The 27576-nt window shown below is 46.4% G+C and overlaps 1 protein-coding gene across 5 annotated transcripts in view; it reads right to left on the bottom strand.

The window, feature by feature from the left end:
• NEK9 (NIMA related kinase 9) overlaps positions 1-23777 on the bottom strand; it is a 42794-nt gene extending 19017 nt beyond the window's left edge. For 2 of the 5 annotated variants that reach the window (XM_053276534.1, XM_053276524.1), the window contains exons 1-8: positions 22510-23198; positions 18967-19144; positions 17515-17570; positions 16752-16822; positions 16107-16212; positions 6584-6715; positions 3930-4040; positions 3360-3424 (exon numbers count right to left, since the gene is read on the bottom strand). In XM_053276534.1, the coding sequence (XP_053132509.1) occupies positions 3360-3424; positions 3930-4040; positions 6584-6715; positions 16107-16212; positions 16752-16822; positions 17515-17570; positions 18967-19144; positions 22510-22704 (914 nt within the window). In that variant the 5' untranslated portion in view covers positions 22705-23198. Of the gene's footprint in view, positions 1-3359; positions 3425-3929; positions 4041-6583; positions 6716-16106; positions 16213-16751; positions 16823-17514; positions 17571-18966; positions 19145-22509; positions 23199-23595 lie in introns of those variants that run through there. The other 3 variants (XM_053276518.1, XM_053276540.1, XM_053276510.1) reach the window with 3 other exon arrangements.
• Between the last annotated feature and the right edge of the window lie 3799 nt (positions 23778-27576).

The raw sequence follows: 27576 nt of genomic DNA, 5'->3' as shown, positions 1-27576 counted from the left end.
CTGACACATGTTGTCTCCCATTCAAATGCAACCCAGGGCAGACTCTGATTAGCAAAGGGGGCAATTCATGCTTGCTACCATAAGGATGTTTGCCACCATGAGCCCTTCTGAACTTTTTTGGATTGAAAAAACAAAAGGAAAATAAGAGGAAGGAGCATTGAGGAGTCTTGCAAAGAATGGGTGAGATTTTCTCCCCTCCCTAAATTATAGTTCAGAATTGAGACTCCCTCCCGCCCACCCCCGCAAAACAAAAAAAAGTATAACTGAGGGGCTCAGAAACTACTGCCCTGATAATGCATCCCACTTTTGTTTGGTCTTTGAGGCCTAGCTAGGACACCATCACCTGAGTTAATTCTGAAGTCGTGTGAGGGAGTCACTCTGCCTGATGGGGGATGGGGAAGAAAAGGATGCTGCAATCCTGAGCAGGCTTACTCAGAAATAAACAGATTACAGAAGTCATTTTCATAAATATTTGAAAGAAAGATATGATATGACTGGGTAAAATTTGGGCAAAAGAGAGTCAAAGTGTCAGTTTTCAGCACTTATTTACTTGCTGTAGCTGTGGCCACTTATTTCAGATCACCTTGAAATTAATGAAATGACAAGATATTTATATACTGCTTTTCAACAAAAGTTCCAAAGCGATTTACATAGGTAAAAGTAAATAAAATGGCTCCCTGTCCCAATGGGCTCACAATCTAAAAAAGAAACATAAGACAGACACCAGCAACAGTCACTGGAGGGATGCTGTGCTGAAAATGCATAGGGCCAGTTGCTCTCCCCCTGCTAAATAAAGAGCATCACAACTTTTAAAAGGTGACTCATTGCTCAGTTAGCAGGGGAAGGTATGTAGAGTCAAAATATTGGAAGAATTGCAAGGAACATTCTGTTCAAAGATGCTACCAGTTTAAAAACATGATTGGCTTTTTCAGTCTTATTTCAGCTACTATCTGAAGTTTTTCTTCTGCACCTTGGAGTTTCACTGAGATCTTGATCAGGCAGAATGGAAGAGGTTACTAATTCTTATTATAGTAGGAAGGTCGCCTCCTTCTGCAGATATTTTTAGCTATTTGATGTAAATAGCACCCTAATCATAAAACACTGACTGGTAAACAGACAAATGATGCATTTATCATTTGTGAGTTCAGAATATAGAGGATTTCTTACTGTCATCCATATACTTTCCCTTGAGATAGCTGGTGTGCTCTGTTCAGTACAACATAACTCAAAACTGGTGTATATTTATTTATTTATTACATTTATATACTGCCCCATCCAAACAGCTCTGGGTGGTGCACAACAACACACACAAAACCCACAAATCAATCCTTTTAAAAACAATAATTACCGAACAATTTAAAAACAGCAAAAAACCATTAACAATTAAAACACTTAAAACACTTTTAAAACTCTGGCAGACCAGACCAAACAGATAGGTTTTAAGGGCTCTCCTGAAAAGCCAACAATGAGAGACCAGTCTGGCTGCCACATTTTGAACTAACTGAAGTTTCTGAACTATGTACAAAGGCAGCCCCACATAGAATGCATTGCAATAGTCAAGTCTGGAGGTTACCAACTGATGCACCAGTGTTCTGAGGTTATCCTCTTCAAGAAATGGACACAGCTGTCAAATCAGCCAAAGCTGGAAGAAAGGACTCCTGGCCATAACCTTCACCTGAGAAGCCAGGACGAGGCCTGTGTCCAGAAGTACTCCCAAGCTGCGTACTTGTTCCTTCCAGGGGAGCGTAACCCTGTCCAGCACAGAAAGATCTAACTCATCCCTCAAATTCTGATCCCCTAAAATGAGCACCTCTGTCTTGCTTGGATTCAGTTTCAATTTATCCCTCATCCAGCCCATTACTGCCTGTAGGCAGGCATTTAGGGAATGAATGCCACTTCCTGATTATGAGGATGACAAGAAATAGATTTGGGAGTCATCAGCACACCCTGCACCAAATCTCCTGATGACCTCACCTAGCGGTTTCATGCAGATATGAAAAATCATTGGTGACAGAATGGAACCCCGAGGGACTCCATATAACAGCTCCTGTTTCGAGGAGCAACTGTCACCAAGCTCCACCATCTGGAATCTACCTGAGACAGGAGCGGAACCACAGCAGAGCAGTGCCCCTTATCCCCAACTCCTTCAGGCAATCCTGAAGGATACCATGGTTGATGATATCGGATACCACCAAGAGATCCAAAAGAACCAGTAGAGCCACACTCCCTCTGTATATAGCAAATTTTTACTCTGAAATCTGAAAAGGTTCAGAAGGGCTCATGGTAGCGAGCATGCTTGTGGAAGCAAGCATGAATTGCCCCCTTCGCTAATCAGGATCCGCCCTGGTTTGTATTTGAATGGAAAACAACGTGTGAGCACTGTAAGATATTCCCCTCAGAGGATGAGGCCGCTCTGGGAAGAGCACCTGCATGCTTGCATGCAGAAGATTCCAAGTTTCTTCCCAGGCATCTCCAAGATAGGGCCGGGAGAGACTCCTGCCGCTGCCAGGCTGCGTAGATAATAATGAGCTAGATGGAATAATGGTCTGACTCTGTATAAGGCATCTTCCTATGACTGGGAGTGGGGATTATAAGAAGTGCTTGTGCTTGGGGATGGGGATGTAGCTCAGTGGTAGAGCATTTATTTTGCATGCAGAATATCTCAGATTCCAGCCCTGACATCTCTGGGTAGAGCTAGGAAAAATTCTTATCTGAAACCTTGGAGAACCTCAGCCAGAGTAGACAATACTGAACTAGACAGATGAATCATCTGTCTAGCAGCTTCCTATGTAGTAAGGCATAATTAAACCCTGAGCCTCCATACCATTGTATAATATCACCAATATTTACAAAGACAGAACTGTTAAACATTTATAAGCTTATCTTCCACAGGCTACACAACAAAGTAGTATCAATTATGTGGTCTCTGTGCCAAAACTATCTTCTATTTAAGAGGACTATCAGCTCAGAGGAGGGTGCATTTCAGGCAGCTTCTGTAATTAAGTATGTTAGTGATATTGTGTTTTCTAGCTTGGGAAAGCAGAAGCCTAGGATCAATTCACCCAAAAACGGGGGGAAGCGGAAAACTTGAATATACATGTTCCATATTTCAAAGCCCTGTGTTCTGCACTCTGTTTCCCAACTTTGGAGGTCAATGCCTCTCATAATGAAACTAGAGTTGAGAGGGATGCATTAATATCTTATCCAGAGAAAGTGTAGTCTCTTTCAAGGTAATGTATCTGCAGACAACCAGTCTAAATGAATGAAGACTGAATGTGAGAAGCAACAATATAATAGATTCAGTGGTCCCTCCTAACCCATATGGCCTATTCATGTCCAAGGCACGTATGTCTGTTTACCTCCTGCGCTTGCTGAGAAGAGGACTCTCAAGCAGCTCATCAGTAGTAGGTCTCTTCTCGGGATCCTGAAAGAGGTGAGTGACAGGTCACTCCCTAAGGAAAGGGATCATTTTCAACAATGAAGCCTTAGGGCAGAACAACTAGCATATTTACCTGAAAAGAAGACAACTCTGAATGTAAGATAACCTATCAATTTCTAACAAAGAACTTGGGGAAAACCCTAGTCTTAGATTCAGGTAAATGCAGTAATTACAGCTTTGTGGTCTTTTCCCATTTTCCCAAGACGTAAAGAATCAAAGGGTTATAAATCAGCAGAAGGTGCAGAATTAAAGGCAAGATATTTAACCCACAGTTCCTGCACTCTAAGGATAGAGGCATTTTAGCAGTTTCCAGGTTGCTGGAGTTCTTGGCCAGTCTACAATATTAATTCAAGATATACAGAGCCAAAACACACAGTATGCTGAGGAACACACATGGCCAACTTTAAAACTTATAAAAAGACTTGTCCCACACTTTGCTCCAAGTCTCTTTTGACTCCGCGACAATTGAAGGGAAACTTATCTCACCAACCTGATCAAGGCAAGAGTGTACCGCCTGGATGAGATCAAAAGAATAAACACTGGAATCAACCTCCATAGCCTTGTTTCCTTGCACAATCTTCACACAGAGGTTCAGGGGGTTCTAGAGAGGAAATAATGAAATAATTTGGGTGGCGTTCCAAAAGCTGCCCCAAGGAGAGCTCCTGTGCATCTCAGATAACTGCCTGTCTCATTTTGACTGGTTCAAATATCTGATGGGCCACGGTGTGAAACAGGATACTGGGCAAGATAGGCCTTGGGCCTGATCCAGCAGGGCTATTCTTATGGCCTTAAAGACATAAGAGGTGGTGGAGGTGGGTTGCAACAATAGCATGCTAGTACTTCTCAGCTTGTCAGAGCTCTGCAAGGACACTGCCAGGGAAGGGAGGGAGGGCCTCTTTGCAGGCAGCAGCTGAACTGACAGGGAGGAAGAGGAAGGGCTGCTGAAAAAGCTGGAGAGGAGGGCAAAGAAGCTCCTGCCTCTGTGATCCTTTCTCCCTTCATTTTGATAAGCAATTGTTGGGGGGGGGGGGAGTGCTGACTATATGACTAGCAGCAGAAACAACAAATCAAACTCAATAGACAGTGGAGGAGGTGGAGAGCACCTTCTCCAATCCTCGTCTTGATCTTTCCTTCTTCCTGCCACAGGAACCAGCCAACTGGCTCTCTGCTATTTACTTCCTGATTGTGTTCCACCCATAGCTCTATGACAGATGAAGCTGAATTCAACTGAAATTGGCTGCTGATTGGGCTGGAGAGATCAGATCTAGTAACTTAAGTTGAGTTTTTTAAAAACTTAACTGTGCAGTTTGTGTGTACGTGTGCATGTGAGAGAGAAAGAGAGAGGTTCTATGGGTGTTGAACATAAAGTGTGAATAGGGCATACATTTTTCTGGGAAGGGGGTGCTGAGAATTTTATAAGCTTGCGTGGAATGCCCACCTTATTTCACTCTAGAGCAAAGCAAAGAATAAAGCATTTTCCTCAGTACATGACTTTGTGGTCTGACCTAATAATATTTAGCAAAATTGATTAAAGGGAATTGTTTTAAAACCTGTTTCCCCCACCCCACCGAATTGCTAAAAATCCTAAATTGCTTTAAATCCTAAAAAGACAGGTCATTCCCTATGTGCTTTGAAATCAAATTGGTGGTAGATATGTATTTGTCCTGATTGCTCACAATTTGTTGGCTTTTCCTTCTTATGCTTTTATGGACTATGTATTTGCCCACTTGTTGAGAGAATCTGAATAACTTATTAAGATTACAACTGTTATTCAAAGGTATACTGATCATGGAGGATAGCCAATGATCATGGATCATGGAGCCAATGATCGTGATCTGATCATGGAGGATAGCCAATCCAACTGATAGACCTTCTGTGAATGCTCTTTTAAAACCATCTAAACTGTGCTAAGTTGGGGTATTTCTTCTTTTTGGGTGGGTCTGTCAGCAGGGGAATTTTTATAGTATTTTGTTTAAAACTTATGCTTCTTTGAGGAAGGTGTTTTGTCAGTGAAATGTTTGAAAGTCAAAACATTGGTCTATTCAGACACTGGCTGGCAGTGTCTCTCCAGGGTTCCAAGCAGGGCACAGGTCTTTCCTAGCCCTACCTGGAGATGCCTCTTGGGCTTCCTTAGCTGACATTATGACTCTGTGCATGAGGTTCAAGCTCTGTAGGATTAGGAAACTATCCTTGATTTCTTGTAGCATAACCCCCCAAATTAATGCATCTATCAAGTGGAGTGTGTGGCCATTGGGGTGGGCATGGTTATAGGGTGTGGCTTCAGGGTGGGCATGGCTATGGGGTTTGTTATGGAGAGCGCCTGCACTTCTCTATGTGTGACTACACCACTGCTTGGAACATCAGAAGTAGGGTGTCACTACAAAGCACAGGCACACTTAAGCAGAAGATACCTAATCAATCATCTACTACTACTACTACTACTACATTTATATATCACTTTTCAACAAAAGTTTCCAAAGCAGTGTACACAGAGAAATAATAAATAAAACAGCTCCCTGACCTCAAAAGACTCACAATCTAAAAAGAAACATGAAATAGACACCAGCATCAGTCACTGGAGGTGACTGTGCTGGTGATGGATAGGGCCAGTTGCTCTCCCCCTGCTAAATAAAGAGAATCACCATGTTAAAAAGGTGCCTCATTGCCCAGTTATCAGGGGTGATCTGCTAATCTAGAACTTTCAAGTGTATAAAACTGGAAGATCAGACTCTCACACTCACACAGTGCTGAGAAAAATATAAGATAAAGGAGAGCTGGTCTTGCGGTAGTCGGCATGAATTGTCTCCTTTGCTAAGCAGGTCATGCCTTGGTTTGCATTTGGATGGATGACTACATGAGAGTACTGCCTGCTACAAGATATTCCCCTAAGGGGATGTGCTCATAGCTCAGTAGTACAGTATCTGCTTTCATGCAGAAGGTCCCAGTTTCAATCCCTGGCATCTCCAGGTAGGGCTGGGAAAGACTCCTGCCTGAAACCTAGGAGAGCTGCTGCCAGTCAATGTAAACAATACTGAGATAGATGGATAGATAGATGGATAGATAGATAGAAGGCAACTTCCTATGTTCCTATGAAAACCATGCAGTGTTAATGACTGGCATATTTATCCCATGATTGTGACTTACCGTAGCATCAAAGGTTCTCTTTAGTGTAAGGAGCTCAAAGGCAACACAGCCAACTGCCCAGATGTCAGATTTGAAGTTGTATTTTACTCCCTGACAGAGTTCTGGAGACATATAATATGGAGTTCCTACCAACTAAACAAACACAGCAAAAAGTATTAGGAAAATCCTTAATCCTCAGATGATCAGACAATGTCCACTGTTTCTCCTGCAGATACCAAGTTCCTGCCATTTTATATAAAACTCCCACCCACCCTCACATGCACATTAGCATGTTGTATGCAACTAACTATTGAAATCTAGCATCACAATCTTGAAATTATAGGCAAACTGCATTTCAGGTCAAAGTAATTTGTCTTCCCTCCATCAACTGGAAATCCGCTACTGAAGAGCATTAGAACAAAATACACAACCAAATATGTGATAATTAAATAAAATTAAAGAGAAGGAAAGAGTTAAAAGAAACAAAGATAGTAAAAAATTAAGTTCAACAAGTAGGACAGACAGAACAAAATATGCTACGATAAAAGGTATGAAGAGACTTGCAAGTACAGGGGCTAAGAGAATATTACAAAGTATCTATAGCTCTAACCTATTTAAATCACTGGATGTATTGCATTATCAGGAGAAGGGCTTAGAAATAACCTTTAGTCACTCTCATTTATTTTAAGTCAAGTGTGTCTATTTCACGGAGTTGAGGAACTGAACTTGCTCTAAACTAGGTGGCATGAACTGCAAAACTGCATAATAGCTTTCTAGAAGAACTTAGATGGAACGCTGTTTCACATATTTCATGTTTATTTTAGCTGCATATGTAAGCCATTTGAAAAATAAAATAATGAATGTGACAGACACCTACGCCATGCAGGTAATCCCAAAGAGCCAAAATTGGCCATACCTCCCGACGATAGCAAAAAACAGGTTGCTTATCTGTAACTTATGATCTGGATGTGATCCGTTGTAGCCATGATTAGCTCCTCTCGACGCCCCTCCCGCCTGCATGTGCTGTGCCGAGTTCATTAAGAGTGGTGGTTGGGGCGTTTCCTCTTCAGTTTCTCGCAGACCGTCCACCGGGACGATCCACAAGATGAATAGTCTCCTTTTTCCAACTAGCACTGCAGCGGGGATGGTTCGGGAGGGAATATGGCTACAACGGATCACATCCAGATCATAAGTTACAGGTAAGCAACCTGTTTATCTGGATTGTGATCCGTGGTAACCATAAGGATTGGGTGATTAGCTAGCTTTCCCCCGTTGGAGGTGGGTGCAGTTGACCCAATACCCTTTTTAGAACAGTTCTTCCGAAATTTGCCTCCCTCGCCATCCTCAAATCTACAGCATAATGCTTGATGAATGGCTGTTGAGAGCATCATGTGGCCGCCATGAAGATATCTGACATCTTGATGCCTGACAGATGGGCTGCTGACGCCACATAAGATCTAGTCAAGTGCACACGCACCGTCCTGGGCGGCGCGACCCCTCGACATTTATACACTTGGAAGATAAGTTCCACTATCCAATGAGCAAGGCGCTGGCGAGATATTGGGAGCCCTTTACATTTCCCTTTGTACGAAACAAAGAGTTTCCTACTCTTTCGGAAGCCATGGGTTCAATCTAGGTAATACAGTAGGGCCCTATGCACATCCAGTATGTGGAGTGCCTTCTCCAAATCTGTTTCCGCATCTTGGAAGAAGGTAGGTAGGATAATCTCTTGATTTAAATGGAAGTCAGTCAGTACTTTTGTACGGAAGTGCGGATCTAGCCGCATAACTACCTTGTGAGGGTAGAACTGAGTGTAAGGCCTATCCATACGAAGTGCCGTCAGCTTGCTCACACGCTTCGCTGATGTGATCGCCACTAGGAAAGAAGTCTTCAGTGAAAGAAGTCTAATGGGTATAGTTGCCAGTGGTTCAAATGGTTGTTCGGTAAGTGCTGATAACACCAAAGACAAGCTCCACTGCTCCATCAGCTGACGCACAGGTGGATACATATTGTTGAGACCCTTCAGGAAACATTTACATTCCGGATAGGAAAATACTGTGGACCAAACATTACGCTCTGCATCAGATTGTGCTCTACCACCCACCAGCGCAAACTGTTTATAACTACTTGTGGCATGGTCAAGCGCATGTTCTGACTGTCCACGTTGGGGCGGAAGTTCCGGAGGTACCATTGTTGTAATGTGTGCATGTGCAGACGCATATACTGCACAGTTGTGGTACAGGAGGCCATCAGGCCTAGCAGCCTCTGAATCCGCACAGCAGGAGCCAATCGTCTAAGTACGGATAGACCATCATCCCCTTCATCCTCAGGTAGGCTACGACTACTGCCATAACCCTGGTAAAGACCCTCGGCGCCGTTGATTGGCCGAACGAGAGAACCATGTATTGGTATATTTGACTTCCCACAGTAAATCTGAGATATTTGCGGTGGTTCTCCTGGATGCCCACGTGAAAGTAGGCTTCCTTCAGATCTAATGTTGCTGCCCATATCCCGTGGGCCAATAAGGGCAAGATAGACTGTAGAGTGATCATTCTGAATTTCCTGGTCAAAAGGTAACAGTTGAGACCGCTTAAGTCCATTATAGCCCAGATTCCGCCATCTCTCTTCGGGATCTGGAAATAACGGGAGTAGTAACCTGACAGTCTGTTCGTCCACTGCACTGGAGCAATTGCTTCCTTTTCTAGCAACACCTTGACCTCCTCCTGTAGTATCTCTGTGGCTGGCGTGTATGTCAGACCTGAAAAAGGAGGTTTGGCCTCGAATTCCAACACGTATCCCGTTTGTACAATACGTAAGACCGCGGTTTCTTGAAAATAACTTCTGTAGGCTTTGCAGCACTTGTTAACACAGTTTTAGACTGCTGTCGTGCAGTTCCGTGGTTACTTGACTCCGGGGAGCCCGAAGTGCTCGATGCCGACCGGGCACCCGACATTGAAGGGGAGTCTGGTGAAGCACTCGGCCGAGGCATTGGCGGGCGGAGCGCCTCATCATATAAAGCCGCCCAGAGACGCAATGCTCTATTCTGCCTTGTTTGTTTAGAGAAAGAGCAACAAACTTTACATGTTGCAGTATTGTGCTCTTCCCCAAGGCACATTAAACAAGCATCATGGTAGTCTGTCGACAGTAGTTTGGCCCGGCATTTTACACATCTTTTAAAGGTTTTTTTCACCTCCATTGCCCAATAGCCGGCCAACGAAAGCAAACGATCCCTCACCAAATCAGATAGTCCGGCACACAAACACAGTCCAATATCTGTTCCAAGGTTGTATTATTGAAGGCAAACAATCTTTTGACAAATTTGTCTGCTAGGAGTAAATTGTAATCCAGTCCAAATCCAAGTTCAAAACCAAGAGTCTAAAGTAGTTCTAATCCAAGGAGCAACAGCTACGAGGTGTGATCGCAAAGGCAGTCAAAGAGAAACTGAAGAGGAAATGCTCCAACCGCCACTCTTAACGAACTCGGCACGTGCAGGCAGGAGGGGCGTCAAGAGGAGCTAATCAATCAGCCCACGAAGTCCCTGCGCAAGCGCAGAACCCAATCCTTATGGTTACAACAGATCACAATCCAGATCCTGAGATTTGCTGCCACGTAGTATTTGGAGTGGCCCTAAACTCAAGCCTGCTCTGTTTGATTCTTTCCAGAAGACCATACATTGAGGGCACAATCCTATACTTAAACAAAAACAAACACAGTTTGAGTGGGGTAGGACCCCTTCCACCAACAGAACCCAAGTTATGCCTCCACCATGCCAGCAAGCCATGTGATATGATCAGACTGCAGTGCTCTGATAAATGGAGACACTACAGTTTCTCAGATGTGCCTGCTTATGGGGAGCCTTCCCAACCCATTCAAGGATGTGATCATACCCAGGGCTCAGTTATGATCTTTTGTCCACGAGACCTGTGCTGTTCTGCAGTCTCTGTGGTCCTGGTGTATATAGCTGGGTCATGGGGTGTGGGGCTGCTGTAAGATGAGAAATGCCATATGATGCGACTTTCTTCTGTTGCTTGCTGTGGCTGCAGGACAGCTCTGTGGTATATGCAGGCAGGCAGGCAGAGCGCAGGTGGAGAAAGACTCGACTTGAATCTGACAGATTACAGCACAGAGCACATATGAAGATCTATACTCAGGCAGTGTGTGCAGCAAAGAAGCAGTTCTTTTCTGTGCACATTGCTTCCCGCAAGCTCACATCCAGCAGAGTTATCCAGGGTTGTAAGGGGACTAGTACATATCCCTCCTCCCTTGAATCAGAATTTAGAACCATCAGTGACTTGCTGTGACACCTTTAATGAGTTTTTTGCAGATAAAGTGTCTCAGATTTGAGCTGAACTGGATTTCATGGTTATTGCAGAGTCTATAATGGAGGTGTCCAGCAACTCCTCGTTTGGTTAGGTTGGATCAGTTTCAGTTTGACTCCCGAGGATGTGGACAAGATGCTTGGAGAAGTTCGCCTTACCACCTGTTCTCTTGATCCTTGCCATACATGGCTTATACAGTATAGCAGGGAAGTTATTGGAGAAGGTCTTGTTAATATCATCAAAGCCTCTCTGAGTGAGGGCAGCATGCCTCCTTGTCTCAAGGAGATAACTGTTAGACCACTTTTGAAGAAACCTGCACTGAATCCCTCAGAGGTAGGCAATTATAGGCCTGTCTCCAATCTCCCATGATTGGGCAAAGTGATTGAGAGGGTAGTGGCTTCTCAACTCCAGTCAGTCTTGGAAGAAGCAGATTATATAGACCCATTCAAACTGGCTTTCGGGCAGGCTATGGGGTGGAGACTGTCTTGGTTGGCCTGATGGATGATCTCCAATTAGGAATCGACAGGAGGAGTCTGTTTCTGTTGGTCCTCTTGAATCTCTTGGCGGCTTTCGATACCATCAACCATGGTATCCTTCTGGACCGCCTGAGGGGCTTGGGGGTGGGAGGCACTGCTTTGCAGTGGTTCCACTCCTACCTCTAAGGCAGATTCCAGATGGCGTTGATTGGAGACTGTTGCTATTCAAAGCAAGAGCTACTGTATGGAGTCCTGCAGGGCTCCATTCTATCTCCAGTGCTTTTTAGCATCTACTTGAAATTGCTGGGAGCGATCATCAGGAGATTTGGTGCAGGGTGCTATCAACATGCTGATGACATCCAGATCTATTTCACCATATCAACTACATTAGGAGATGGCTTAACCTCTCTAAATGCTTGCTTGGAATCAGTGATGGGCTGGATGAGGGAGAACAAACCCAAGTTTAATCCAAACATGATGGAGGTACTCATTGTGGGAGGCCGGAACTTAGGAAGTGGTTTAGATCTGCCTGTTCTGGATTAGACTGCATTCCCCCTGAAAGATCAGGTACACAGCTTTAGGGGTGTGCACGGAACCGCGGAGCTGCGGTCCGGCACTGGGGTGGGGGGTTCCAATAAGGATGGGGGGGACTTTACTTACCCCTCCCAACAACCACGCCGTATTTCCTTGAGCAATTGGGCAGCAGGATATCTCCCTGCCGCTCGCTTCAAAACCCCGCTCGGCTGGCGGCCGCCCCCAAGACCACCCCTGCCGCCCCCTTCTTGCGAAATCCCTCCCATTGCAAGAGGGCGGCAGGAGAACTCCCTGCTGTCCCCTTCCCCTTTGCTGGTCTGGCTGCAAATGGCTTCTAAGAAGCCTTTTGCGCGCGTGCGCGCAAAGGGCTTCTTAGAAGCCATTTGCAGCCAGACCGGTAAAGGGGACAGCAGGGAGTTCTCCTGCTGCCCATTTTCTAAAAGGAACTGCTCCTTTTAGAAAACGGGCAGCAGGAGAACTCCCTGCCGTCCCCTTTGCCGGCTTGGCTGCAAATGGCTAGAAGCCGGCAAAGGGGAAGGGGACGGCAGGGAGTTCTCCTGCCGCCCTCTTGCAATGGGAGGGATTTCGCAAGAAGGGGGCAGCCAGGGTCTTCTTGGGGGTGGCCGCCAGCTGAGCGGGGCTTTGAAGGGGGCGGCAGGGAGCTATCCTGCCGCCCGATTCTTAATACAAAAGGAGGAGCTGAGCTGCCGAGCAGGGAATGATGCAGGCGGCAGGGAGATATCCTGCTGCCCGATTGCTCAATAAAATACGGCGTGGTTGTTGGGAGGGGTAAGTAAAGCCCCCCCTATCCTTATTGGAACACCCCACCCCATCTTCCCGAACCAAAACCACCCCGTGTCCGGACCGGTCTGGAGGCCTTTAGAATGGCCTCCGAACCGGTCCGTGCACATGACTACACAGCTTGTGAGTTCTTCAAGATCCAAACCTCTCCCTGGTAACTCAGGTTGAGGCTGTGGCCAAGAGTGCTTTTTACCAGCTTCAGCTGATACACCGGCTACTTCCATTTCTTGGGACAAATGACCTTAAAACAGTAGTGCAAAGTGCTGGATATTACCCATAAAGCCCTGAATGACTTGGGCCCAGGGTATTTAAGGTAAAACCTTCTTCTTCATGAACCCTGCCGCCTATTAAGATCACCAGGGGAAATCCAGTTACGGTTCCCACTGGCTCAATTTGTGGTAACCCAAAACTGGGCCTTCTCTAGAGTTGCCTGAGGCTCTGGAACACACTCCCAAATGAAATCAGAATCTCCCCATCTCTGGTTGTTTTCAAACAACTTTTGAAAACACCTGTTTTAACAAGCTTTTAGTTTATGATGTTTTAAAATTGTATTTATGGTAATTTTAATCTGTGTATATGATCTTTAGGTTTTGGTTATTGTTTGAATGAATTGTAAACTGCCCTGAGATTTTATATAGGGCAGTATATAAGTGCAACAATAAATAAATAATGTTAAAAAACCCCTCTGTGGTGTTGTGGCATGCATTCTTATATCAAGCAGGTTTTGTATTCTATGTGTGCGATCTGGTGTGTTCAGTTCACGGGGACATGATCTGTGGCTGTGTGTGAACTGGTTCCTTCCATGTCCAGCCCACACAGCAGAATTATCATCATGCCACCAGTCATGACTGGACTGGTGCATGCTGGCAGTGTTGTCATGGACACTGAGCAAATGGCTGACAGAGCCGTGCCTTGCTGGGGTTTTTATCTGCTATTTTTTGCTCCTTGCATCATGTGCTGGATTGGTATGGGATCCCAACTATTTTAGGCTGCTGTAAGAGGGTCACAGTCGTAACTAAGAACAGGATTCCCTGGTAAATGTTATTTTATGCATTACACATCTTGGTAATTGAGATCACACAGTATTTTGAATTCCCTTGTGCAGTGAATAGTCTCTCCTCCCTCTAAAGGGTTAACAGGAAGTGAAGCCCTATCTTGACTGATAGGCTGGTGACCTCCAGTGTTAGACAAATCAATCCACCAGGTGGGTGGGACAGGAGAGCTGCTATTGGGAAATCTAGGAACAAGAAGAAAGGAAGTCTTGGCATAGAGTGCGGACGGACTAGCATGAGGGCAGCTGCCTCATGATGGAGGCTGCAAGATAATCTCTTGGGGTGAGAGATCTGCAGGAGGCTTGATTCTAAACAGGAATTTGGTGAGTTCAAGCGAAGAAGCCAGGGCTTATGGCTTCGGGAACCCAGCATAGGGAACAGTTTGTTTAGTCAGACTGTACGTTAGGAGTTTATTTGGCTTTTGTGTATGTGCTTTGCATTTTCCTAAATATCTGTTCTTTGCAGCAAAGTAACTAAGATTTTACTGTATGCTGACCCAACATCATCCGGGGTGCTTTTGAAGTATTCTTGTAACCAACTAAGTATTTTTAAGTGTATCTAAAAAGCCAAAAGCCTCAGAAGGAACCAGTCTGTAGTAACTAAATAAAAGTTTTCTCTCTGTGTTCTTTTTACATGCCTTAGAGGATTGATTATTGACCTAGCAGGAGGAGGGGGATTTTCTCTGGAGCGAAACACGTCTCAAAGACAGCTTGGCCAAATTAGCAATTAACTCCACATGCAGGCAGATGCCTGAGAGAATAATTAATTTTTATTCTTGCCTACTGGCAAGGGGAAGCAAAGAGAAATGGGGATTGCTACTCACCCCAAACCCCATTGGGAAAGACTTTTTATAGAGGTGGTTTGGTGGCAGTGTTTTAAACTACCAGGATTTCTGGGTTTACCAGAATCTTTTTCTTAGCTTTCTGGGTTTGGAAAGTTAAGGATTTTTAAACCAACCAGTCTGCTTCTCAAGCACAGGAAAGCGATGACTCAGCACTAAAGTCTCCCTTGTGCTGCAGAACTGGTTTAGACCAATCAGGGAGACTTATCCATTAACCTGACAGGAAGGAAAGGAAAAACTTCTTCCAGCCTACATAAATCCGTCACACCTTGCTTTATAATTTTGCTGAGGGGTTATAATTAGGGATGTGCATGAATTGGCAAGTGGCCAGTTCAAAGCAGGGGTACCTTTAAGGAGCAGGGAGGGTGCTTTTACCCCCCCCCCCACAGCAAGCGCATTGGCCACTTCCGGTCTGACGCTGCCCGCCAGACCGGAAGAGAAGAGCATGGGAAGAGAGCTGGTCTTGTGGTAGCAAGCATGACTTGTCCCCTTAAGCTAAGCAGGATCCGCCCTAGTTGCATACAAAAGGGAGACTAGAAGTGTGAGCGCTGTAAGATATTCCCCTAAGGGGATGGAGCCGCTCTGGGAAGAGCATCTAGGCTCCAAGTTCCCTCCCTGGCCTCTCCAAGATAGGGCTGAGAGAGATTCCTGCCTGCAACCTTGGAGAAGCCGCTGCCAGTCTGTGTAGACAATACTGAGTGAGATGGACCTATGGTCTGACTCAGTATATGGCAGCTTCCTATGTTCCTATGAGGTGGCAAGAAGATACGCTACCACCCCGCATCGACTATTTTGAGCACAGCACCAGTGAGGGAAACGCAGAGGGGCAGGGGAGAGCACCCTCCCTGCTCCTTAAAGGTAACCCCCCCCTCCACCACCGAACCGGTTCAGAGGTCCGGAAAAGGACCTCCAAACCGGTTCATGCACATCCCTAGTTATAATAGCATTTGTTAATGTATGCACAATAATCATGAGGAAAGGAGATATAGTGAGTAACATCACACCCTGACAGCTTAAAGTAACAGGTTTCCAAAATAAGCAAAGACTTAGGTTTGATGGTGAAACTGAAGCGGGCTTTAAATCTAAATAAGAGCTTGAGGAATAAAGGCTTTAAAACTAAAGAAACAACAGATGCCATTAAAAATTATAATTATATGCTGAAGGGAGAAGGAACTCCATTAACACTGCCTCAGTTTATATTTTTCAACAATGTTCTATGAAAAATAACCTCAAAGACTAGTTTAGTACAACCAATCAGTTAGCATTTTGGAAATAAAATACACCAAGATAAACAAAACAAAATTATTGACCTGAAGGTTCCAGAACTGAATGAATTTTCTAATGACAGATTCCAGAGTAATAGGTTCTTTTATACTTCTAACACTGGCAAGATAGTTCAGAAGGGGAGAAGCACATGGTACAACTGGTAGTAGCAATGACCCCAGGCTTCTGGTGATGAACTCCCATAAAACAGAAAGGGAAAAATAATTCTCTCATAATGTTAAAAGAACAGGCACTTACAGTTTCAGCCATGGAATACTCAGAGTTCAACTTCTTCGCCAAGCCATAGTCACCTAGTTTTATAAGGTTTGCTTTGGTGAGGAAGATATTCAGTGTCTTTATATCTCTAGAGGAAAAAAGAATCAAACAATGCAGTTCTTCCACCAAATGCAAGATTTAGTATGTTGCCATTTTATTCTGAACACATTAGTTCATTCATCTCTATGCCCGCAGTCTCAGATTTTCATTCCAATAATACCATTTAATTGTACTATAGAACATTTACAAAATATATAAAACCCTTGTGTTTCAGTTCTAGAAATGTAATCAAGAACATTGTCATGTGATTAACATTAATAATTTGATTTCTCAGTTTTTAAGAAAAGGCCAATCTAGTGTCTCAGCCCTATACCAAAACTCTTATCTAGTCCAGTGCATGCGACTACAATGAAAGCTAAAATAATGGCATTTAAGAATAAGATAAATAAGAGTCTAAAAATGTGATAGCCTCTCAAAGAGCATCAGGCAAGTAGAATTCCTGTTAGCTTCTGCCTCTGCCTAGTTAAAGAAGTGCTATGTCATTAATAGGAGAAGAAAGACTCTCAGATGGGTTTTACCTTCAGTCACTGGGCGACCAATAAGCCTTAGCTTCATTAAATAATCTACCTGTGCAGAATTCCTTCCTTGTGGATACAACTCACTGCCGATACAATCTGAAATAGGTACCACACCACCATCTGCAGAGAAAGAGAGTTCACAAATAAATTCACACCTCTTTCCTAGGAAAATAAACAGAACGTAGAGACTAGCAAAATATATTGCAGCTGAAGCCTCTTCTTGAAAAAGGACTTTACTGTGCCCTTAGGAACACCTCCGTGCAGAGATCTTTCTCTAGAGGTACTAATTTGCTCATAGGTCTCCCAACGTGCAGGATGACAGGTGCTAAAGAAATAGGTAATTTAATACTAAAAATAATTAGAACAGCTAATGTTTCCCAGTCATCTTGGAAAGTCAAAGAGGTCTTTACAGTCCTTAATTAGATATGTTAACTGCCATGCCAAAAATCAGTTTTGGAAGTCAGTATTATAAGCAAAGGTTCTAGAATTATATGCTTTTAAAAAATCCCACAATTGTCATTGCAGTGCATTATTGCAAAACAATGAATATGCAATCTCATTTCCCAAATCTCGATCTTTCATCTGTTCTTCATGCACTGCTAACCTCCCATTTAGAGTACTGTAATGCACTTTATACAGAAAAGGGTTAGAAAAGTTTTTCTTCTTCCACCAAGTCAACTGCTATGATAATAAATACAAAATGTTGGGGTGGTGTACAGATTTGACAAATGAATAAATAAATACTGGGATAACTTGACACATGAAATACAAATTGGCTTCTGTCCAATTGCTTCTCAAACTATTTAAGTTACCTCTTCCTCAAACAACTTGTCTTTCTGCCGCAGGATCTTGTCATATAGGTTCCCCCCTGCAGTTAAGAGAGACAAACGCTTAGTTATTGTTGATTGTACATGATTTGTTGGTATTCACTAACTGCTACCTCACACATTCAAGAATCATCTGTATTCCTAAAACTTCTTCTATTGAAAAGGCCAGTCCCTTTCCCCCAGAACCTGCCATATTATTTACTGTTGGTTACCACCATGAATCTAAGAGATGCTGCAAGCAAAAAAGGGTATTTTACTGAATCTAACATATCATTTATGTAAGCCAAGAAAGAAACATTCTCTTTTGGATTTGTCTTCATATATGTCTTCCTAGCGAAGCAAGACCAGCACTTAGTTGATGTTATCCACCAATGTCTTCTAAATTTAGATGCAGTTCAGATTCAAACCAATGACTGATTTGTCATTTAATTTAATTTAATTTAATACAAGTTACATCCTTGGATAGGAAGTCAGAGTAGATGGTTCTGCAGTGGACTAAAAATAAAACCTGAAAGCAAACAATTATAAAACAACAGAGGGGGTGGGGGGCAGGACGGGAAAAAATCAAAAGCAATTATGCCACATATTCCATGTTTTTATTTTCTCAATTATTGTTAAGGACTGCCAAGTCACTTTGTTTCCTGATCATCAAATGCAGCCATATACTATATAGATGCAACATTTTATTTATTTTATTTTATTTACGTTTATATCCCGCTCTTCCTCCAAGGAGCCCAGAGCGGTGTACATGGTTATGTTTATCCTCACAACAACCCTGTGAGGTAGGTTAGGCTGAGAGATAAGTGGCTGGCCCAGAGTCACCCAGTGAGCTTCATGGCTGAATGGAGATTTGAACTCGGGTCTTCCCAATCATAGTCCACCACTCTAACCACTATGCTATACTGGCTCCCAGTACGTGTGCACATGCACTTCTGGTCCGACATGTATTAGGGAGGCAAGGAGGTATGCTGCCACCTCATGGCACTATTTTTAAAGACAGCACCGGGGGAGGACATGGGGGGGAAGAGCACCCTCCCTGCTCCTTAAAATCACCCCCCCGCTGTCAAACCAGCAGTCCTTTGAACCGGTTCGGAGGTCCATAACAGGGCCTCCAAACCATTTCGTGCACATCCCTAGAGCACTGTATGATCTTTATTTATTCTGCAAACGTTTATCTAATTCGCTGTACGTTTATTTTCCCTTATTTTCCCTTAGTTATTTCTGATTTCCAAATACTTCTTCCCACCAAATATGTTTTAGATTATGTATCTGTGAAATATAAATAGCGGTTCTCCAAGATGAATCTGGTTTGTGTTTCTAGATCTGCCAATGCAACCAGACATGTATAAACAAGACACAGCCTCTCTGCATTTCATCATTCCCCCACAGAACCTAAGATGGAAGAGGCACTTGCTGTTTACGAGACAGAACTCTCACCATTACAGTATTCCAGTTCAATCAGCAATGTGGTGTTATCCATGAAATGATTGTAATAGGCAATTATGTTATCATGCTGCAATAGAGCAAGAATAACGATCTCATTCAAAGCATCACGACGTTCTTTTTCTGACAGTCTGGTCAGATCCACTTCCTTCCACACAACAAGTGAGTCATCCTGGAATATAAGAAATCTATTTAGTTAAATGTGGTATTATACTGTATATGCAGCCCCTTAAGACTGGATGTTCATTTTTTTTTAGAAGCAAACATTCTTTGTATTTGTTCTCTGTCAACCAGGGGAGTAACTATAATAGGGACAGTTGTCTGGGGGCCCACTGCCTTGGGGGCCCCCCCAGAGGCAAGTCACATGACTGACTCCCCCAGCTGCGCACCTGCCCGGGCTTCCTTCAGTTGTATTCATCCTCCGAAATTGATGTGAGTGTTAAGACCTGGAGCTACCAGAACAGCATGTCTTTCTCTAGTACCATTAAATGACTTGCATTGTAGTGGTGTGCACAGAACCACTGCGGCACGGTCCGGCACTGGGGGGGGGGGTCTACCTTTAAGGGCGGGGGGGTAGTACTTACCCCTCCCGCTGCTCTTCCCCCTCCGGCGCTGCATTTAGGATTGAAGTTTTGGGGGCATCAGCGTTCCTCCCGCTGCGTGTGATGTATGCAGCGCGCACACAGCGGTGACAGGTGCGCCGCGACGGGGGGCATGCGTGCTCGTATTTACGCGACTTCCGGGCAACGATGGGGGCAGGGGAGGCAGGGAGGAACGCTGCCGCCCCCCAAACTTCAATCCTAAATGCAGCACCAGAGGGGGAAGAGCGGCGGGAGGGGTAAGTACTACCCCCCCGCCTTTAAAGGTAGACCCCCCCTCAGTGCCGGACCGCTGGACCGGTCCGGTTCCGAACCGGTTCGGAGGCCTCCAACATGGCCTCTGAACCGGTTCGTGCACATCCCTATTGCATCGTCCACAATTTACAAAACTTTACTATGGTTTTTGTTACCACTATTCAGCCTCATTTAAGTTTTCTTTACTTCATGAGCTGAGCTTCAGTGATGGGGGGAGCATTTTAAAATCTTGTCTCTGGGCCCACTACAACCTTGCTATGTCCTTGCTGTCAACCAAAAATTCTGTATGGAATTTGTATGAAGTTTCCCCGTTTCTGATACCAAGAATCACTATCTACAACAGGCACTCTCTTCCTTTGGAATCAAATGTCATAAGCTTTTCAGAGGAAGGATCCTGTTTTTATTCCGTATGCAACCCCACCCAAACGCAGTCTGCATTCCATAACAACACAAACCAAAGCTCATGGTAGCTGCTGGTACTCCAGCCACAGCTTTATATGGAAAAGCAATCAAATGCTAAAAGCCAAGGAGAATGTTTAATATTTCATCCTTATAATAAGTTTTCAGATCAATCAGTGGCTTTGTCCAGCCAGCCTATTAGGTGAGCTACTGAAGTTCTTGCAGCTATGTCAGAATATGCATCAGGGAGCTGCAGCTTCTCTTTAATGCCCTATTAAAGATATTATTTGAGCTGTGACGCAGGATTCCTTTTTCTCATAAGAATTGCTGGTGTAATAATCTACTAGTATTAATGATGGGAAACAATAAAAAGGAAATGTATCAAACAAGGGAGCAACCTCTGTCTGGAACTGTTCAATTTGTGCTGAGACTCTGACAATACTGAAACTTAGAGATTTGTCAGCTTTGCAGGACATTTCCAGCTCACTTTATATTTCTGTGTCCTGATAAGCTTTTCTGAGGAAACAAATGGAAAGGAATAAGGTCTATTCAACTGGCTCTTCAGTTTCTCAGACCCCTCAGCAATTACAGCTTATCTAGGTGTGGCATGAAAGCTGTACAAATAAAGTTGTTTGAGATTTTTTTTAAACGTATAACTGTGCTTGCTTTATTAGCCGATGAGAAACCTTTGTTATCAGCCTCCTGTGAACTGTAAGCAATATGTCTGCAAATCCTTGCAGAAATATGATGCAGCTCTACAGCTGCCCAGTTTCTCTCCCCTCTCCCACCCTGTCACTCCTTTTCTGCCTGCACAGGAAGCTGTTGGAAAGAAGAGGAAACACTCCAACATTCTTGTGTATCATTTCATTTTCAAACATCCAAATCTTGTAGTTTTTCAAGTGCTGAATTAAAACTGAAAGCTAATTGAAAGTGGAGTGAGGCACACATGGTTCAAAAGGAGTAACTTAGCAAGAGCTCCTGCATTCTTCAGAAGCAGAAACTTTCTGAGCTCTCCCCCAGCCTGTTATCATCATCCAGGTTTTACCAAAATATCAATCATGTCTCACCTGCAGGAAGCATGAGTTGCTTTACTTCTCCATACTTTCCAAAACCAGGCATGATTGTGTCACTTCTAGAACATCATGCATGGGTTTCAATTAAGAACAATCCCTGGGAAAGTTTATGTTTAGGGCTGCAGCAGCCCTGTTCATTCTAAAACTGGCTACTAGAAGTATTATTATTATTATTATTATTATTATTATTACATTTATATCCCACTCTTCCTCCAAGGAGCCCAGAGTGGTGTACTACATACTTAGGTTTCTCCTCACAACAACCCTGTGAAGTAGGTTAGGCTGAGAGAGAAGTGACTGGCCCAGAGTCACCCAGCAAGTATCATGGCTGAATGGGGATTTGAACTCAGGTCTCCCCGGTCCTAGTCCAGCACTCTAACCACTACACCACGCTGGCTCTCTATGTAAGTATGTCTGAAGTTGCCACCATCTTTTTTTCTGGCTAGGTTCCTGTATTTTTAACACCTCCATGAAAGGTAGAATTTCAAGAGGTATAGCTTTCTGCATGCGGGCAGTGGCGCTCTTACCCCTGGATAATGTCCAGGGCTTCCACACCCCTTGGGGTCCCCCAAATCCTTTTTAGTCTGTCCAGGGGCATAGCTGGGGAGAGAGGGCCCGTGTTCGCTCTTCTCTCCAGCAGCCCCTCAGAGCGAGGGAGATAAATGAAGAAAACAGAAAAACTGAGAGGAGTATTGCTGGGGGTCCCTCAGGAGCTGAGGGGCCTGGGTTCTTTGAATCCCCTTTGCTCAATTATAGCTACACCCCAGTCTGTCCTGGGTGGGGTGGCTGCTGCTGGCCCCGCACTGTGCTGGGCAACCGAGTGTGATTGTGACCTGAGCTGGGTGCTTTAGAGAGACAGAGGAGGAAGTGGAGAAATAAATGTGTTGGGTGGGAATATGTTAAAGGCCTTTAGGTGATGATGCTTAACTTGTAGCGGGGTGGGGGAGGCCTCTAGCCGGGCTGGGGGACCTCCAAAGGCCTTTTGGTCCAGGCTCCAAAAAAATCACCTAGGTGCAGCACCTCTGCATGGGGGAGAGGTGGCACATCCTACCAATATTACACGGTCATCCAATGCGAGTTGGGAGACCAGGAGGCGGGTGGGCAGGAAGGGGAGATGAAAGGGACTCGGTAGCCTCAGCCAAAGTCTTGGGGCAGGAAAAGAGGAGGGAGGGCAGAGCGCTGGCTCTCTCTCGCTCTCTCTTACCCCCTACCTCAGTCCGGCGGTACAACGTGGCCTCCCCAAAAGCTCCGCGGCCCAGAACACGGATGGGGACGTAGTGCAGCTGTTCCTGCTCGCCGCCCAAGGCAGGGCCAGGCTGGGAGACGCTCCTAGCACTGGACGACGACTCGCTGCCGAAGTCGGAGTTGATGGAGTCGCAGTGCCTCTCGTACTCGGCCAGGGACATGGCTGCTCCGCGGCGAGCTCCCACCTGGGACTGGAAGCGGGCACGGGACGGGAGGCGCAGAGGCGGCGGCGGCCTCGCAGGGCTCCTCAAGGGGACTCACGACGACACACACACAGACCCACACACACACCCCGCGTGGGGCGGCGGCGGCAGCGGCGGGTTGCTTCCTGCGGTCGCCTCAGGTGCCGCCACAGACTCCCCGGGGTTGCGGCGGCTGGGCGGGCGGGCGCGCGCGCAGCCTTCTCCCCGCCTCTGAGCCCGCGCGGCGGCAGCAGCAGCAGCAGCGGGATCCCTGGGACGGCCGCCCCCTTGCCTGGCCTCACCGAGGCCCCGCTGCAGTCCCCCAACGCTCCATGTTGGCGGCTGCTTCCACCGACCCGGAACCACTTCAGCCGCGCTCCCGCAGCCCCGCGGGCACACGCACGGAGCACGGACTGGGACGGGAAGGTGGCTGGCCGCCACTGAGCTGCGGGGAGTTGGTGGTGGGACGTGGGAGCAGGAGAGACGAGGCGGCGGGGCTGGGAGCTCGGCGAAGACGGGAGGCGGGGCTGCGTGGGGCTCGGGCTGGGGGAGCCAGCGAGGAGGGGCGCTTCGGAGGAGCAAAGTATGCCCAGGGGTGTCATTGAGCGGATAGGTCGAAAGAACCCGCCGCCCCGCGTTCCAGCCCTCCTTATTTTCTTCATCATCTCCCTCACTCCGAGGGGCCACTGGGGAGAGGGGCGAACACGGCCCCCTCTCCCCTGGCTACGCCCCGAGTATGCCCCTTGCTTGCTGTGGAGGAGGTGGAGACACCGCAATGGCCCAGCAAGAACGATAGGAAACCATTTAGGCCGTACTGTACTAGGAGGATTTCGCACACTGAGGCTGCCATCCTTTTCTTTGCACGCTTACCTGGCCTGGGAGAGGACGCTGCTCCACACTGAATGCGACGGGACTTCTTTCCAAGCAAGCCAAGGACTGCAGTGGAATCTGCTGTTAGAGCCACTGGTTCTGTCCCTCCTCGCAAAGCCCTGAGAGATGGGTCGCCATTGCTTCCGTTGCAGATGAAAGTTGGCTGCCACTTGCCTGAGGCTTGGGGAACTGAACCCGCGCCTCCCAAACCCCGAACCGTTAGGCAGATGTAAACAGATGCGAGGGAAAGCCTGAGCATCTCTCGCTACCTAAACAGCTGGGTAGGACAAAGGAATAGAGTAGTAAATAACTAATCAGTGCAATGCAGTACGCTGTACGTCCACGTCGTTTGAGAGCCTCCCTTGCGCTTTTAATAAGTTTGCTTAGGCCGCGGACAAGCGTGGATATTGCCTGATGTGCTTTAGGCTGTTTTGATTAGCGACGTTTAAATGAGTGTTGGGATTTTCTGCTACTGTAATTAATATAAATCCAAATTAGTTTGCATATACATTCGATTTAAAATCGAAACTAGCTGTAAATCCATTTACTACAAACAGGAGAACATTACTCTCCAGCACCAGCAAGCTGATTAGTTGTTGCTGATGAAGCAATCGGCACTGTTTGCAGTGGTGACGTCAGCTGAAGACCACCAAGCTACTAAAAAGTGTTTGTGGAGCCTGTCGATACTCTCTTTGACTTCTAATTGCTAAGATCATGCCGTAGCTCCTTTACATGTTACAAGGCTGGGTTTGTTTGTCTAACATGAAAGATTCTTCCAAGTAGGAATTAAAACGTGATATGACCATTGTTCACTACACATTTTGAAACTTATCATCTGCTGTTTCACTGCATTTACTTGGTATATTTGTAATTCCAAACTCCTTTCTCTAGGCAGTTTACAAACATAAGACAAATTAAACCCATATAAATCCACACTTAAAATTAAAAAGCTTGGGTGAATAAATACGTTTTGAGAGCTTTTTAAAAGCTGTCAGATGTAGAGGCTCTTATTTCCTCAGGGAGTATATTCCAAAGCCTTGGAGCAGCAACAGAGAGGGCCTGTCCCTGGGTAGACACCAGAGGAGGTGATGGCAATTGCAGATGGACCTCTCCAGATTATGAGGCTGTTCTTACACGCAGCCTAACCTGCGCTACAAATGCCAAGCCCAGGTTAGGGTTGTGTTTATGTTTTGCCCCAGCAGACAGGCACCTAGAGTACCTGTCTCCTGGAGGCTTTACACACCGGGCTCCTACCCCAAATCTGCTTCAGAGGAGAGTGTGCATTCACACACCAGACAAACTTACCCCAAAGTCCCTTCGAGATCCTTAGACCCACTCGACAGACAGATCGGGCTTTGTGATGCGAATTCTAGCTTATCTCGATGTATTTCCAGGTTTTTAAAATGCTGGTTTTTAAGCTACTTTTTCTGAAAATAGGGAGAGGCACTGACATAGAATCATTAGCATGATAAGAAGGATGTTCTCTTTGGAAATGCAGATATTGCTCTTTAGGAAGCTCCCCCCCCCCGCCGCCATTAGCTAGAATGAAAACACGGAGCATGCCAATGTGAACTGATTTCAGAACAAAAACCGAGAGCAGAGGGGAGGGGCTGCTTCCCTCAATTCTGCGAGTGTAATTCGAAGTGGCTTCGCTCAACAGTACACCCTGAAGCATGAAGCCATGTGCGAATAACTCCCGGGGGGGATCCCCCAATGCATCACGCATGCAGTGCAGTGCATTGTAGGATTCACAGAGGCTGGGACAAGTCCTGGTCTCAGATCAATCCATGATCCACACTACAGGGCTAGTCGTGTGGGACCAAGCAATGAAGGATTGTCTGGCAGGGGAAGGCAAGGTTTGGGAAGCCTTTCCCCACCCACCTGGTAGATCATGTGAATGGCCCTTATCTCAATGGATGGCAGGGCTCACAGCAAAGACAACATCTATATATTTATTTATCCTAGGCGTACTCCATTAAGGATGTGCATGGAACCGGTTCAGAGACCCTTTATGGGCCTCCAAACTGGTTCAAAGAACTGGCGGTTCCGCCAGTTCAAAGGCGGCAGGGGTCTCCCTTTAAGAGTGGGGGAGGGTGCACTTACCCCTCCCGCCACTTTCCCCCCACCGGCGTCCATGTTTATTAATGCCCATTGGGGTGGCAGCGTACCTCCCGCAGCCCTCATCTTCCGGATATGACCAGAAATCGCTGGTGTGCTATGCATTGGCGACTTCCAGTCATATCCAGAAGACGAGGGCGGCAGGGAGGTATGCTGCCGCCCCGATGGGCATTAATAAACACAGACGCCGGTGGGGGGAAAGTGCACCCTCCCCCACTCTTAAAGGGAGACCCCCGCCACCTTTGAACCGCTACACCGCAGTTCCGTGCACATCCTTAGTACCCGTCGCTAATACCATGTATTGCAGCTCTTGCAAGAGTTTGTGAGCAGCAGCTGGATAGGATTAGCGACGGGGATTGGGGGGAAATAGAGGGGCCAGCTGGCAGGAACAGGAGGCGATGGCAGGCAGCCCGGCCGCTGGGAGAAGGTGGCGGCTGGCCAGCCCGGCCTGGCCAGCAGGAGCAGAGGGTGACTTTGGGCCAGCTGCCAGGAGGAGAAAGCAGCAGTGGGCTGACCTGGCCTGTGGGATTTGGTGGCCACTACTGCGGGTGGGCGGAGGTGGCGGGCTGGCTTTCCAGCCGGCCCGCCAGCCAGAAACCACAGGGTGGGTGTGAGAAGCGGGTGGGGGGAGAGGAAGTGGTCGGCCTGACAGCGTGGTGGCGGCGGCGAGAATTGGCTGGCTGGTTAGCCAGCAAGCTGGGCATGCTGGCGGGGGGGGGGGGGGGAGGAAAAAGTGGTGGTGGGTGGGCCAGCTGAACAGAGCTGCTTTGCACCCAGCCCAGCTAGTTCTCTTAAATACAACTGAAACTCATGTATACGCTGCAAAAACAATACCCAACTACCTCTTTTAAAAGTGCTATCATAACATCTACATGTTGGTTATAAGTTATTTCCTTGTATTATAGTGTGTGGAAGTGTACATATGAAGCGGCTCTCCATTATATGCCATGTTACTACTAGCATATTTTAAAACTGCTTTTCAACAACAACAAAAGTTCTCAAAGTGAGAACAGTGAGCAGCAGGAATTAGTTCTTTATCCTAGATGGGTTCATATTCTATAAAGAATAGGGATGTGCCCGGAACCGTTCCGGAGGCAGTGGGGGTGTTCCCTTAAGGGCGGGGGAGGGTGCACTTACCCCTCTTATGCTGGCCTTGGGCCGAAATAAACCAATACATACATACACTTACCCCTCCCGCCACATTTCCCCCGCCGGGGCTCCATTGTATCAAAGCCCCTCGGGGTGGCAGCGTACCTCCCTGCCTCCCTGTTGCCGTCCTCGGCCGGAAGTACCGGGCGTATGTGCATCCTTCGCATGCATGCACGTGCCCATCTGCTGTGTACACGCGAAGGATGCACACACGCCCGGTACTTCGAACCCAGGATGGCAATGGGGCGGCAGGGAGGTACGCTGCCGCCCCAAGGGGCTTTGATAAAATGGAGTGCTGGTGGGGGAAATGCGGCGGGGGGGATAAGTGCACCCTCCCCCGCCCTTAAGGGAACACCCCCGCCGCCTCCAAAAGCTGAAACGGCCCCGGTGGCTGAAACATTTCGGAGGCCTCTATAATGGCCTCTGAAACGTTTCGGGCACATCCTTAACAGAGGCATAACTATAGGGGGGGCGGGGGGGGCACGTGCCCCGGGCGCCATCTTTTCTGGTCACCTGGGGGGCGCCGCCATGACCAATTTTTTTAAAAAAAATTAACATTTTTTTGTTAATACAAATGTTTCCTGCTCAGTGCAGCAGCGCTGCAGCAGTCAAGGGAGCGCGTCGGTGTCCCCTTCCCCACGAGCGGTCCCTTCCGCGCCACCTGCGGCCCCCCCCCCATTGCTTTGCTGGCACCTGGCGGCCAGTCAGTGGCCT

This window comes from Hemicordylus capensis, chromosome 1, assembly GCF_027244095.1.
Source record: "Hemicordylus capensis ecotype Gifberg chromosome 1, rHemCap1.1.pri, whole genome shotgun sequence".
NCBI lineage: Eukaryota > Metazoa > Chordata > Lepidosauria > Squamata > Cordylidae > Hemicordylus > Hemicordylus capensis.
The sequence above is the reverse complement of the archived record's forward strand: the minus strand, read 5'-3'. Positions and strand labels throughout refer to the sequence as shown.